Raw genomic sequence first — 12,980 nt, 5'->3', positions numbered from 1 at the left:
TTTCTTCAACGATCCTGTATAGTAAGGCGTTTTTGCTTTAAAAAAACAAACAAACCCCCCCCCGAAAAAAAACGTATAGTAAGGCTTTAAGTGGTCTTTTTTGTTGTTGTTTTAAAAACAACCATTTACACTGTCTTTTTTTTATTTTTATTTTTTTATTTAACGACCATGTATAGTAAGGCGTTTTTAAAGTCGACCAGGTATCATAAGGCATCCTTTTTTTTTTTTTTTTTTTTTTTTTTTTTTTTTAAAGACCATGTATAGTAAGGCGTTTTTCCCTAAAAAAAAAAAAAAAAAAAAAGACCATGTACAATAAGGCGTTTTTTTTTTTTTTTTTTTTTCAAACGACCATGTATAGTAAGTCATTTTTTTTCTTAAACGATCCTGTATAGTAAGGTGTTTTTGCTTAAAAAAAAAAAAAAAAAGACCATGTATAGTAAGGCCTTTTTAAAGTCGACCAGGTATCATAAGGCATCCTTTTTTTTTTCTTTTTTTTTAACGACCATGTATAGTAAGGCGTTTTTAAAGTCGACCAAATATCATAAGGCATCCTTTTTTTTTTTTTTTTTTTTTTAAAACGACCATGTATAGTAAGGCGTTTTTAAAGTCGACCAAATATCATAAGGCATCCTTTTTTTTTTTTTTTCTTTTTTTTTTTAACGACCATGTATAGTAAGGCGTTTTTGCTTTAAAAAAACAAACAAAAAACCCCCGAAAAAAAACGTATAGTAAGGCTTTAAGTGGTCTTTTTTGTTGTTGTTTTAAAAACAACCATTTACACTGTCTTTTTTTTTTTTTTATTTTTTTATTTAACGACCATGTATAGTAAGGCGTTTTTAAAGTCGACCAGGTATCATAAGGCATCCTTTTTTTCTTTTTTTTTTTTTAAACGACCATGTATAGCAAGTCTTTTTTTTTCTTAAACGATCCTGTATAGTAAGGCGTTTTTGCTTAAAAAAAGAAAGAAAAAAAGACCATGTATAGTAAGGTGTTTTTACTTTAAAACCCCCCCCGAAAAAAACGTATAGTAAGGCTTTAAGTGGTCTTTTTGTTGTTGTTTTAAAAACAACCATTTACACTGTCTTTTTTTTTTTTTAACGACCATGTATAGTAAGGCGTTTTTAAAGTCGACCAGGTATCATAAGGCATCCTTTTTTTTTTTTCTTTTTTTTTAACGGCCATGTATAGTAAGGCGTTTTTGCTTTAAAAAAACAAACAAAAACCCCCCGAAAAAAAACGTATAGTAAGGCTTTAAGTGGTCTTTTTTGTTGTTGTTTTAAAAACAACCATTTACAGTCTTTTTTTTATTTTTATTTTTTTATTTAACGACCATGTATAGTAAGGCATTTTTAAAGTCGACCAGGTATCATAAGGCATCCTTTTTTTCTTTTTTTTTTTTAAACGACCATGTATAGCAAGTCATTTTTTTTTCTTCAACGATCCTGTATAGTAAGGCGTTTTTGCTTTAAAAAAACAAACAAAACCCCCCCGAAAAAAAACGTATAGTAAGGCTTTAAGTGGTCTTTTTTTTTTTTTTTTTTTTAAACAACCATTTACACTGTCTTTTTTTTAATTTATTTATTTTGTATTTATTTAACGACCATGTATAGTAAGGCGTTTTTAAAGTCGACCAGGTATCATAAGGCATCCTTTTTTTTTTTTTTTTTTTTTAAAGACCATGTATAGTAAGGCGTTTTTAAAGTCGACCAGGTATCATAAGGCATCCTTTTTTTTTTCTTTTTTTTTTAAAGACCATGTATAGTAAGGCGTTTTTGCTTTAAAAAAACAAACAAAAACCCCCCGAAAAAAAACGTATAGTAAGGCTTTAAGTGGTCTTTTTTGTTGTTGTTTTAAAAACAACCATTTACACTGTCTTTTTTTTATTTTTATTTTTTTATTTAACGACCATGTATAGTAAGGCATTTTTAAAGTCGACCAGGTATCATAAGGCATCCTTTTTTTTTTTTTTTTTTTTTTTTTAAAGACCATGTATAGTAAGGCGTTTTTCCCTAAAAAAAAAAAAAAAAAAAGACCATGTACAATAAGGCGTTTTTTTTTTTTTTTTTTTTTCAAACGACCATGTATCGTAAGTCATTTTTTTTCTTAAACGATCCTGTATAGTAAGGCGTTTTTGCTTAAAAAAAGAAAGAAAAAAAGACCATGTATAGTAAGGCCTTTTTAAAGTCGACCAGGTATCATAAGGCTTCCTTTTTTTTTTCTTTTTTTTTAACGACCATGTATAGTAAGGCGTTTTTAAAGTCGACCAAATATCATAAGGCATCCTTTTTTTTTTTTTTTTTTTTAAAACGACCATGTATAGTAAGGCGTTTTTAAAGTCGACCAAATATCATAAGGCATCCTTTTTTTTTTCTTTTTTTTTTTTTTTTTTTTTAACGACCATGTATAGTAAGGCATTTTTAAAGTCGACCAGGTATCATAAGGCATCCTTTTTTTTTTTTTTTTTTTTTTTAACGACCATGTATAGTAAGGCGTTTTTGCTTTAAAAAAACAAACAAAAACCCCCCGAAAAAAAACGTATAGTAAGGCTTTAAGTGGTCTTTTTTGTTGTTGTTTTAAAAACAACCATTTACACTGTCTTTTTTTTATTTTTATTTTTTTATTTAACGACCATGTATAGTAAGGCATTTTTAAAGTCGACCAGGTATCATAAGGCATCCTTTTTTTTTTTTTTTTTTTTTTTTTATTAAAGACCATGTATAGTAAGGCGTTTTTCCCTAAAAAAAAAAAAAAAAAAAGACCATGTACAATAAGGCGTTTTTTTTTGTGTTTTTTTTTTTCAAATGACCATGTATAGTAAGTCATTTTTTTTCTTAAACGATCCTGTATAGTAAGGTGTTTTTGCTTAAAAAAAAAAAAAAAGACCATGTATAGTAAGGCCTTTTTAAAGTCGACCAGGTATCATAAGGCATCCTTTTTTTTTTCTTTTTTTTTAACGACCATGTATAGTAAGGCGTTTTTAAAGTCGACCAAATATCATAAGGCATCCTTTTTTTTTTTTTTTTTTTTTTTACGACCATGTATAGTAAGGCGTTTTTGCTTTAAAAAAACAAACAAAAACCCCCCGAAAAAAAACGTATAGTAAGGCTTTAAGTGGTCTTTTTTGTTGTTGTTTTAAAAACAACCATTTACACTGTCTTTTTTTTATTTTTATTTTTTTATTTAACGACCATGTATAGTAAGGCATTTTTAAAGTCGACCAGGTATCATAAGGCATCCTTTTTTTCTTTTTTTTTTTTAAACGACCATGTATAGCAAGTCATTTTTTTTTCTTCAACGATCCTGTATAGTAAGGCGTTTTTGCTTTAAAAAAACAAACAAAACCCCCCCCGAAAAAAAACGTATAGTAAGGCTTTAAGTGGTCTTTTATTTTTTTATTTTTTAAAACAACCATTTACACTGTCTTTTTTTTAATTTATTTATTTTGTATTTATTTAACGACCATGTATAGTAAGGCGTTTTTAAAGTCGACCAGGTATCATAAGGCATCCTTTTTTTTTTCTTTTTTTTTTAAAGACCATGTATAGTAAGGCGTTTTTCCCTAAAAAAAAAAAAAAAAAGACCATGTACAATAAGGCGTTTTTTTTTTGTGTATTTTTTTTTTCAAACGACCATGTATAGTAAGTCATTTTTTTTCTTAAACGATCCTGTATATTAAGGTGTTTTTGCTTAAAAAAAAAAAAAAGACCATGTATAGTAAGGCCTTTTTAAAGTCGACCAGGTATCATAAGGCATCCTTTTTTTTTTCTTTTTTTTTAACAACCATGTATAGTAAGGCGTTTTTAAAGTCGACCAAATATCATAAGGCATCCTTTTTTTTTTTTTTTTTTTTTTTTTAAACGACCATGTATAGTAAGGCGTTTTTAAAGTCGACCAGGTATCATAAGGCATCCTTTTTTTCTTTTTTTTTAAACGACCATGTATAGCAAGTCATTTTTTTTTCTTCAACGATCCTGTATAGTAAGGCGTTTTTGCTTTAAAAAAACAAACAAAACCCCCCCGAAAAAAAACGTATAGTAAGGCTTTAAGTGGTCTTTTTTATTTTTTATTTTAAAAACAACCATTTACACTGTCTTTTTTTAAATATTATTTATTTTTTATTTATTTAACGACCATGTATAGTAAGGCGTTTTTAAAGTCGACCAGGTATCATAAGGCATCCTTTTTTTTTTTCTTTTTTTTTTTAACGACCATGTATAGTAAAGCGTTTTTAAAGTCGACCAAATATCATAAGGCATCCTTTTTTTTTTTCTTTTTTTTTTTACGACCATGTATCGTAAGGCATTTTTAAAGTTGACCAGGTATCATAAGGCATCCTTTTTTTTTTTTAAACGACCAGTTTTTTGTTTGTTTTTTTGCAAACAACCATGTATAGTAAGCCGTTATATGTTAAAAAAAACAACAAAACAAACAAAAAAAAAACACGGTGTTAAGGTGTTTTTTTATTATAAAAATAGCCATGTATATAAGTAAGGCGTTTTTTTTTTTGTCATGTCATGTAAAGTGTACTATTACATTGACTTATCTTAAAAAAAAAAAAAAAAAAATTCAAAAGATTTTCGGGAAAATATTACCGACAACTACAACTGTTAAGATTAAAGATAGAATTAATTGCCGTGTGTTTTTTATTTTTTTGGATCAGCTATTGATTCTTTTATCCTTTCTTCTGGTTATGCCTTTGCTTCATATGGCCACTGGAGGGCGCAAGATATCAATAAATGATTCTGAGCGACGCGCAGCAAAAAGTACAATTGCAAACGTAAAAAGAAATGATACTGTACATTTTATTATCAGACCATAAAAGACAGTGATATTTCTGAACATAAATACACATGCAGCATCTCTAATTGATTCATTAAATCTGGACTGCTACTTCTTTCGACAGCAGTCCAGAGAATAATGAATAAATGAAAGAGGACAACCTAAAAAGATCAACGATTCCAGTGCAGTAAAAACACAAACCACATGAGGCAATAACGTTGCATTGAAAACATCTGCTTTAAATTGACTAATTAAAAGCATTATGCAACAGAAAGGAGATTTATTTTAATACAAAATCATTTGAAGAACACAAACCATTACCTTGCCTTTTAACACATTCACTGCCAGCCCAGCAAAAATGCATCACATCATTTGACGTCTTTTTCCGTCAAAGGCAGTGAATGAGTTAATACAGCACCACATAACCTTTTATGTTACAGTGCTGTGAAAAACACCCTCAAGACGGCATTTAACTTGAAAATGTCCAACCTGAGCCACTTTAAGACGCGTTTAAAAGCACATTCACAAACAATTCCTCAATCTCAGTCCATCGTCTTCATTAAAAGAACACAACCTGAAAAGCTTGTTGACATGACGGCCGTCATCGACTTAATCCCCCTCGATACCCACCCACACTTACGTCCTCATAGTAAATGTTACATGTTGGACTTAAATGAAGGCAGTTATGCTGTCACAAAGGCTCAGAGATGCTTGGTAACAGAATGCAGCTGACAAAGTTCCTCGCCAAGGAGGACGTTTTTGTGGGTGTTCTCCTCAGCTGCTCCCAGCCACATGAAAACTGCTTTTTTTGGTGCCAAACTGGAATGTCATCAGTGCAGAGATCAGCCCAATTCCGGCGGCCTGTTTTCATACTGCGGCGGCGGCGTGATGGGCTCGATGGTCACCGGGTTTTCCGTGGGGTTGCGGATTTGGATGCGGAAGTCCTTCAGGTGCAGCTTGTCCGATTTGATCCGCCTCACCCGTAGAGGGCGCAGCAGGCGGCTGGCCCGGCTGGCGCTGCGCGCCGGCAGGCTGGGTTGGCGGGCGGCGTCGGCCTGTTGCTCGCCGCCGGCGTTGGCGGCCGGCGGAGGCTGCGCGGCGTCGTTGAGGGGCGAGTCCTCAGCGGGCGGGTCCCTGCCCTCGTTCTCCACGGCGGCGATGATGTCCTCGTAGGACGGCAGGTGTGTGTTGCTCTGGCGGAGGTTGCTCTGACGCACCGGGTAGTCGTTGCTGCCGACCACCTCATCGTAGCTCGGCACGTTGAATGTGGTTGGATCCGGAACTCTGGGGGTCAACGACAAACCGTCTTGATTAAATAACTTTGATGGCTCGTCGCACACGAGCGACGTTGGCGTACGTGCTTCAATCAGACTGAAAGTCGTGAATGAATTGCTGCGTCTTTGCAGTGTACATTAACTAGGAAGATGGAAAAATACTACTAATGGCATGAATATTAGTTATATTGTTTATTGTTATATTGTTTATTATTGTATTGGTGTTAATGTTTTATGTTATGTTTGTTTTTTGTCTTTCTGTAAAGCGCTTTGTGACAGTTCAGGCTGTTTGAAAGCGCTAAATAAATAAACTTGAGGCGAGTTGAGTTGAGTTGAGTTTTTGTTCAACATGAAAGAAAGGTTAAAGTTTAAGAAATCAGGTATTTTTTTTCATTTTTGGGGAAAAAAATACTGTAGAAAACTATAGAAAGCTATGATATTTACTCATTTAAGTTAACATTATTGATTCATTTATTAAAAAAAAAAATGAAATGAAAGGTGCACATAAAGAAGTAAAACTTATATCTGCCCCTGATCAACACAAAATGAATGACAACAATAGTTAAGATATTTTCAATATAATTTTACAAAACTGATTAATTCAACATTACAATTTCCTGCTGCATACCAATATCATATATATTTTATAAGTAATTGTAATTTAACTTTCTTAAGACAAATATTGCTAACCTTTGGAGCACCCTGAAGATTTTGTTAGAAATTTAAAAAGGTGTCTATTGTCTAAGATTAAATTCAAAAAAACAAACAAACTTCATTTTGAAAAGCCTGAAAAAATGTTCAATAAACATGCTTTAAGACATTAAAACAAAGTCAAGATTATAGCATTTGTATTAAAGAAATTAAATAAATAAATAATAGGCCAACATCCCTCCCCTCCTTTTTTTTTTAATTTTTTTTAAAATGAATATCGGCTCCAAATATCGGTTATTGGCCTCTTTAACTACTAATAATCAGCATCAGTATTGACCCTTAAATAAACCTAATGGCATATTTCTAATGAATATATAGGTTGAAGTAGGGCTGCTCGATTATGGAAGAAATAGTAATAATTGAAATCACGATTATGCAATTAACAATTATTTATTGTTGGTACAAAATAAGAAAATGTTTAAGCATTTAAAAATATTAAGACCAATTAAAAACAAAAATAGAAACACCATAATTATGTAAGTTCCTTTTGGACCAAAGAGAATTTATAATAATATATATTTATAATATTTATTTTTTTATTTTTTTATTTGTGCACCTTGCAGTAGGACGATCATATATATTTTAGTACAAAACAAGAAATTGTTTACACATTTAAAAATATTCAGACCAATTAAAAAAAAAAGGAAATACTATAATTATGCAAGTTATCTTTTTGAACAAACAGAATTTATAATAATATATTTAGAATTTTATATGTTTATTTATGTTGGCAAAAACTTGAAAGTGGAGTGCAGCATGTGCACTGTGCAGTAGGATGATTATTTTTTTTTTGGTACATAAGAAAATGTTTAAAACAAAAAAATAAACAATATTTAAAAAATAAAATATATTAAAAAAATACAATTCTGCAAAACACTATATTTATGCAAGTTCCTTTTGGTTAAACACAATTTATTAAATTAGTTATTTTAAAATTTTAAAAAGGTGCAAATGTATACATTTAAACAAAAATTTGCATTTTCTTTTTAACAATGCTGATTTTGTAATTGTGGAATGTAATAATTGAAATTCTAATTGGATTTCGACGAATTGCACAACCCTAGGTTGAAACGTGCAAAGTGTCCTGTTAAGCATCATACTCACTCTTCGGTTTCGCCGGCCACCTGGTCCAGGAAGCCCGCCGCCGCCGGCGCCTCCGTTTGCTCGCTGTTATTCGCTCGACGCTTGCTCCGAATGCCGAGGCAGATGGACAGGAGCAACATGGCCAGGCCGACGCCCACCAGCACCATGGCGACCGAAGACGACCTGGAGAGCTGCCCTTCTTCTTCTTCTTCGCCGTCGCCGCCGCCGCCGTCTACGGTGGAGTTGCTGGACGAGTTGGTGGAGCCGCCCGACGCCTCCCCGTCCACGGGGATCACCGTCCACACGATCATGACCACCCCCAGCGCGATGAGGCCCACTCCCAGGGCGCACAGGGCATAGTGAGCCCCCGAACCGGCGCTCTCGGAGCGGGAAGACCGGTTGGCGGGACGCTCGCCGCTGTTGCAAATGCCCCGACTGGAACACATCCCTGCAGGACGGGCTGAAACAAACACCAAGGTTACTTACGACACAGGGATCGGGGTTCCTGTTAACACCAACTGAACTTACAATTGTAAGGGGACTGTTAGATCTTTATACAATATTGAGGTCAGTTGTTGGGCTGGGCAATATATCGAAAAAATATCAATATCGCGATATTGGCCTATGCAATATGCATATTGGAAAGACATGCAATAATTTTCACATGGAATATTTTGCTTTTACCTGAATTTGACCAATCAGAAACAAACTTAAATATCCACTAGTTGAACATCATCTAGGGTAATTAATACAAGTAATTAACTAAGACCACATTGAACTTGCTTATTTTACAGCACAAAAAAAATATGTGATTCTTTCATTTGATAATAAAAATATAATTTCTTTAGGTACATGTTGAATATCGCAATAATATCGATATCATGAGAGTGAACAACTATATGGCATATCGCATGTTTTTTTTCCAATATCGTGCAGCCCTTGTCAGTTGACATGAACACAATTTAGTTCGAGGAGCTAACGTTGCCGCCTGCTGTCTATGTGAAATAGTGCAGCACCCCAAATCCTGGAAAATACTGACCTCAAACTTAAAATAAAAACAATCATTTTTTCATTATATAGTTTTACATTTTGTTGATATCATTTGTATTTCACTCATAATATTGTGTAAAAAGATAACTTATTTTTCATTTTGATCACAACTTTATTTTTGCTCATTAAAAAAAAAAAAAAAAAACTAATATTTTTGTATCTTAAAAATACTTCTAACATTTTTGTACTAGCTATCATTGACAATTCCGAGCTTACGTCACAAGTCAAAATGACCCTCTCTACTCCTCGAAAAGCATTGGACTTTGGAACCTTGTAATTAGATTTGTGATGATTATTTTGATTTCAAAATGTCATTAAATGTCGTTTGACTACTATAATAATCTGCCGGGTTTGTATGATAGTCATAGGCAAAAGCAATACAAATACACCATTTGTTTCCACCGTATAAAGGAAGCATTTGCTTTGGAGAAATATCAGAAATGCCCGGATGTTCGGAATTGTGCAAGCGTACCTAAAGATTTGACTTAATTGTGCCACCGCCTTTAGCAAAATCCCTGAATGATTTCTTGGAGCAATCTCGCAATAACGCGAAACTGAAACGTAATCATTTTTTGCTCACTATATGATCACTCTCATTATTACATGTCGTGTCAATCATTAACACTCTGCCACATAGTGGGCTGCGGTTTCTGCTGTGGGTGATGCAGGTTCCTGCCCGATAGTGAGCCAAGCACAACTTTCGTGTCCTTCAGCCCAGCTTCCATACACGACACACAAAGCTGACGAAACATTCATTCATTTCAATTAATACCTGCCCCTTTCTTGCCTTCTTCTATTAAAAATGTCATGCGCACAGGTAACTAAAGCGAGAAGTTAATTCACGTATCGTGGGCCTTGGCAAATTGAGCAAAGCCATGAACTTCCTTATGGGCGACTTACCTGAGTTCACGCAGGTGTGTTCGCCCAGCTCACGCGCACATGGAAACGAGCAAAAATACCAGTCAAGACGAAATAGAGCTGTTCGACACTAGAAATGTACGATTTAAAAGCAGCCAATGTGTGATAATCCTTGAATTTTAATGATATGAGTGGAACTTTCGTTCAAACTACCAGCCTTCGTTGGAGGCAAACCTTCCCTCCCTCTCCCCCTTCCTTCCTGCCTGTTTGCCTGGAGCGCGCCTCTCAAAGTGCAGGGAGCCGCCGGGTCCTAGCGCCGCCTCATACCGTGTGGTTCCGCTATCGCTAGCTTAGCTTAATAGCATAATCCAGGCATTTTTAATTTTCAGTTTACAAAGTGAATATCAATTATAATAAAATATGTATATGTAGATGTAGATGTACACAAAGTACAAACTATATACATACACTATTAGAATTTTGAATAAAAATACAAAATATAATAAAAAAAAACTATACACAATGCGCAAACAAAGTGTATGGAACTATTTACATTTACACAAATTTTAATACTAATGTTAGAGACATTTGTTAGAGCCGTGTGCAGTGTATCGTCTACACTGTTATTGTCTTAAACAGGAAGTCGTTTTTTTTTTTTTTTTTAACAATGATGTGTTCAATGCACTGCGATTTGCTGCCCAAAGCCAGCTGGGATAGGCTCCAGCACCCCCGCAATCCTTGTGAGAAATAATCGGTTCAGAAAATGGATAGATGATTGTTCTATGCGCCTCCACTAGTCTGAACATGGTATTTGATTAAAGCAACAGTTCTGAACTTTTCCACCTTCAAAAAATATTTTCATAACTCCTCTGATGAAACATCGAGTTACATCTAGTTGAATGGTAGCTTTGTCATTGAGGGGCGCTGCATCACTTTTACTGGCAGTAAAAAACAAATGTGGACTGCTTTACGTCATTTCATCCCTTCCCCATTCGTTACAAAGACAGAAGTTGATTGGAACATCTACGTGCGATTGCTGCTGTCATGGCAGAAACTGCAAAACAACTATAAAATTTTGTCTGAGAAGACAAAAAAATGTAAAAAGCAGTCTACACTGGCTTTCACACGCTGGTGTGAGCTCAAAGACGGCACACGCGCTGCTCCTGATGGGAAATGTGGCTAAGGGCTCACTCGGGTAACGACCATCATGGCTCACCTGTTTTCTGAGTTTATCATGTGTTGTAAGCCGAGTCCTTAGGCACTGTGATGTCATTTTCAGTCGACAGCAAGAGACAATACAAGTTAAAATGGACGCCAGGTTTAGTTTAGTCTAGTAAGAGCGCATAGAACATTGTAAAGAAAAGTTTTTACTTTACTCTCTTTAACAGTAGCTTGAAAGTCATTCACACATTGGGCCTGCAGGAAGCCCTCAAGAAACCCATGTTCCTTATAAATCTTTACTTGATCACGTTTCAATGAAACCGAATGAGAGTTTAACGCTGGAAAAGCGACATGAGCATTAAAAGCAAATTCCTACAAGTGTTTGGCATCTCTGTGCAGGTTTCAACTGGCCTTGCTTCAACAACCTGCCCAATGAATACGCCCACAAAGTGGCGGACGAACCTGTTTGACTCTTTGAAACAAATGCAGTGTGTACACAAAACAGCATACAAGTGGATCATATTTGTGCTGTATTTTGTAAATATAACACTGATGTTAATTATCATAGCTATTTTCCCACTATGGTTTTCAATACATTTTGGAGCAGAATTGGCAAAAGTAATCAAGTAAGCTTTAATTATTGATTATTATATCTTCATGGTCGGTCTGTCCAAGCAGACTTTTGGTGTGAGAAGCAGGGGTAACACCCTCAGGTGGTCCCCAGTCAATTGCAACAACATTTATGATTTTTTTTAAATTACTTTGTTTGTGTTGCAATCAATTAAAACAAGTCCAAACTTTGACAAGTACTGCTACTATCAAATCAAATTTTTAGTTTTTTCATTTTGATTTTCAATCAGTTCCCTATAAAAGCAAAAAAAAAAAAAAAAAAAAAATGTTATCCCAATAAATAAATACATGAATAAATAAATAAATAAATAAATAAATAAATAAATAAATAAATACATACATAAATAATTAAATAAGCCAGATAAAAGGCAACAGTGGAGCAGCAATTTAATGATTAAATAGTCTTGTCATTAGTGGAATTTATTAAAAAATGTCGTCATCAAAAATCACAGTCGATATGGTCATCTTACTTATGTTTCCATTGTCTGTGCATTAGTTGTTTTATTCTCACTGCATATTCTTTCAACTCATGGGTAACTCGTCCCACTCTTGCACAACAATCCGGTCAAATTCAGAAACAGGCTGATAAAATTTTTACTTGGTTGTTTAAATTTCACACTTGACAGCACTATTTGTATACAGGACAATAAAAAGTCAAGTAAAAAAAAAAAAACAGTCTAGTGAAGCATTGTTGTAAACAATCTTGCAACCACAGACCGTTCACACGTTGGTAATCTCGACACTCTTGTAGGCGTGTGCTGGACTGCGCGAGGTCCGAGGTCCCGTCCGAACATGCGCTTCTGCCGAGCGGATCCTCAGCGGACTCTGGGCGCATGCAAGATGTGAAATAGTTGAACGAGGAGAAGCATTTTATTAGGTAGACGCTGACAAACGCATTACAAATGAAGGCCTTCAAACACACTCGTCATAACAGAAACATTTGCAGTCTCTGTTTAAAACTAATAATAATAATAAGTGATTGGTGAGGCAGCAACTGGCTTTATTTGAGGAGAGGTATTTATTTTTTTCATTGAAGTATTTTTAAAAAAATAAATCAAAGAAAAAAAACTGATGATGTACTTTTTTCCATGAATGCCAACTGAAGTTATATGGCAAAATATAATAAATATGTGTCACGTTCAACATTAGCGCTAGCATACAGACAACCATGAGCTTATAGCACACATCTGAAGCGAGTCTTATGATACCTTGCTCGATCTTCTCATCGGCATCCTCCCCTCAGCAAAGCGATTGACGGCCACCGGCGTAGAACAAACAACCACCTTGTCTTCCTGCTCCTTGTTGCTGTGAACGAGTCGAAGGGCATTTCAAACATGATTCGGAAAAACTACAAAGTGGAAAACAACTTTTGCGGGAGCGTACTTCATCTGACATGTCAGCATTCTTGTGAGACGTAAATCGGTGCAGGGGCGG

The 12,980-nt window shown here is 34.5% G+C and overlaps 2 protein-coding genes across 2 annotated transcripts in view; both read right to left on the bottom strand.

The window, feature by feature from the left end:
- Positions 1 to 4,778: 4,778 nt before the first annotated feature.
- Positions 4,779 to 10,260, bottom strand: tmem51b (transmembrane protein 51b). Its single transcript, XM_077530669.1, has 3 exons — positions 9,798 to 10,260; positions 7,869 to 8,307; positions 4,779 to 6,063 (listed from the first exon to the last, which is right to left on the bottom strand). The coding sequence occupies exons 2-3, from the start codon at positions 8,291 to 8,293 to the stop codon at positions 5,622 to 5,624; spliced, it is 867 nt and encodes a 288-aa protein (XP_077386795.1). The 5' UTR covers positions 8,294 to 8,307; positions 9,798 to 10,260; the 3' UTR covers positions 4,779 to 5,621.
- A 1,656-nt stretch (positions 10,261 to 11,916) lies between these two features.
- Positions 11,917 to 12,980, bottom strand: part of LOC144024485 (kazrin-A-like) — a 31,116-nt gene continuing 30,052 nt past the window's right edge. The window contains exons 7-8 of the mRNA XM_077530806.1: positions 12,755 to 12,851; positions 11,917 to 12,371 (exon numbers count right to left, since the gene is read on the bottom strand). Coding sequence (XP_077386932.1) covers positions 12,267 to 12,371; positions 12,755 to 12,851 — 202 coding nt within the window. The 3' untranslated portion in view covers positions 11,917 to 12,266. The remainder of the gene's footprint in view (positions 12,372 to 12,754; positions 12,852 to 12,980) is intronic.

This window comes from Festucalex cinctus, chromosome 8 (genome assembly GCF_051991245.1).
Source record: "Festucalex cinctus isolate MCC-2025b chromosome 8, RoL_Fcin_1.0, whole genome shotgun sequence".
In the NCBI taxonomy this organism is placed as follows: Eukaryota; Metazoa; Chordata; class Actinopteri; order Syngnathiformes; family Syngnathidae; genus Festucalex; species Festucalex cinctus.
This window is presented reverse-complemented; position numbering and strand designations above follow the sequence as displayed.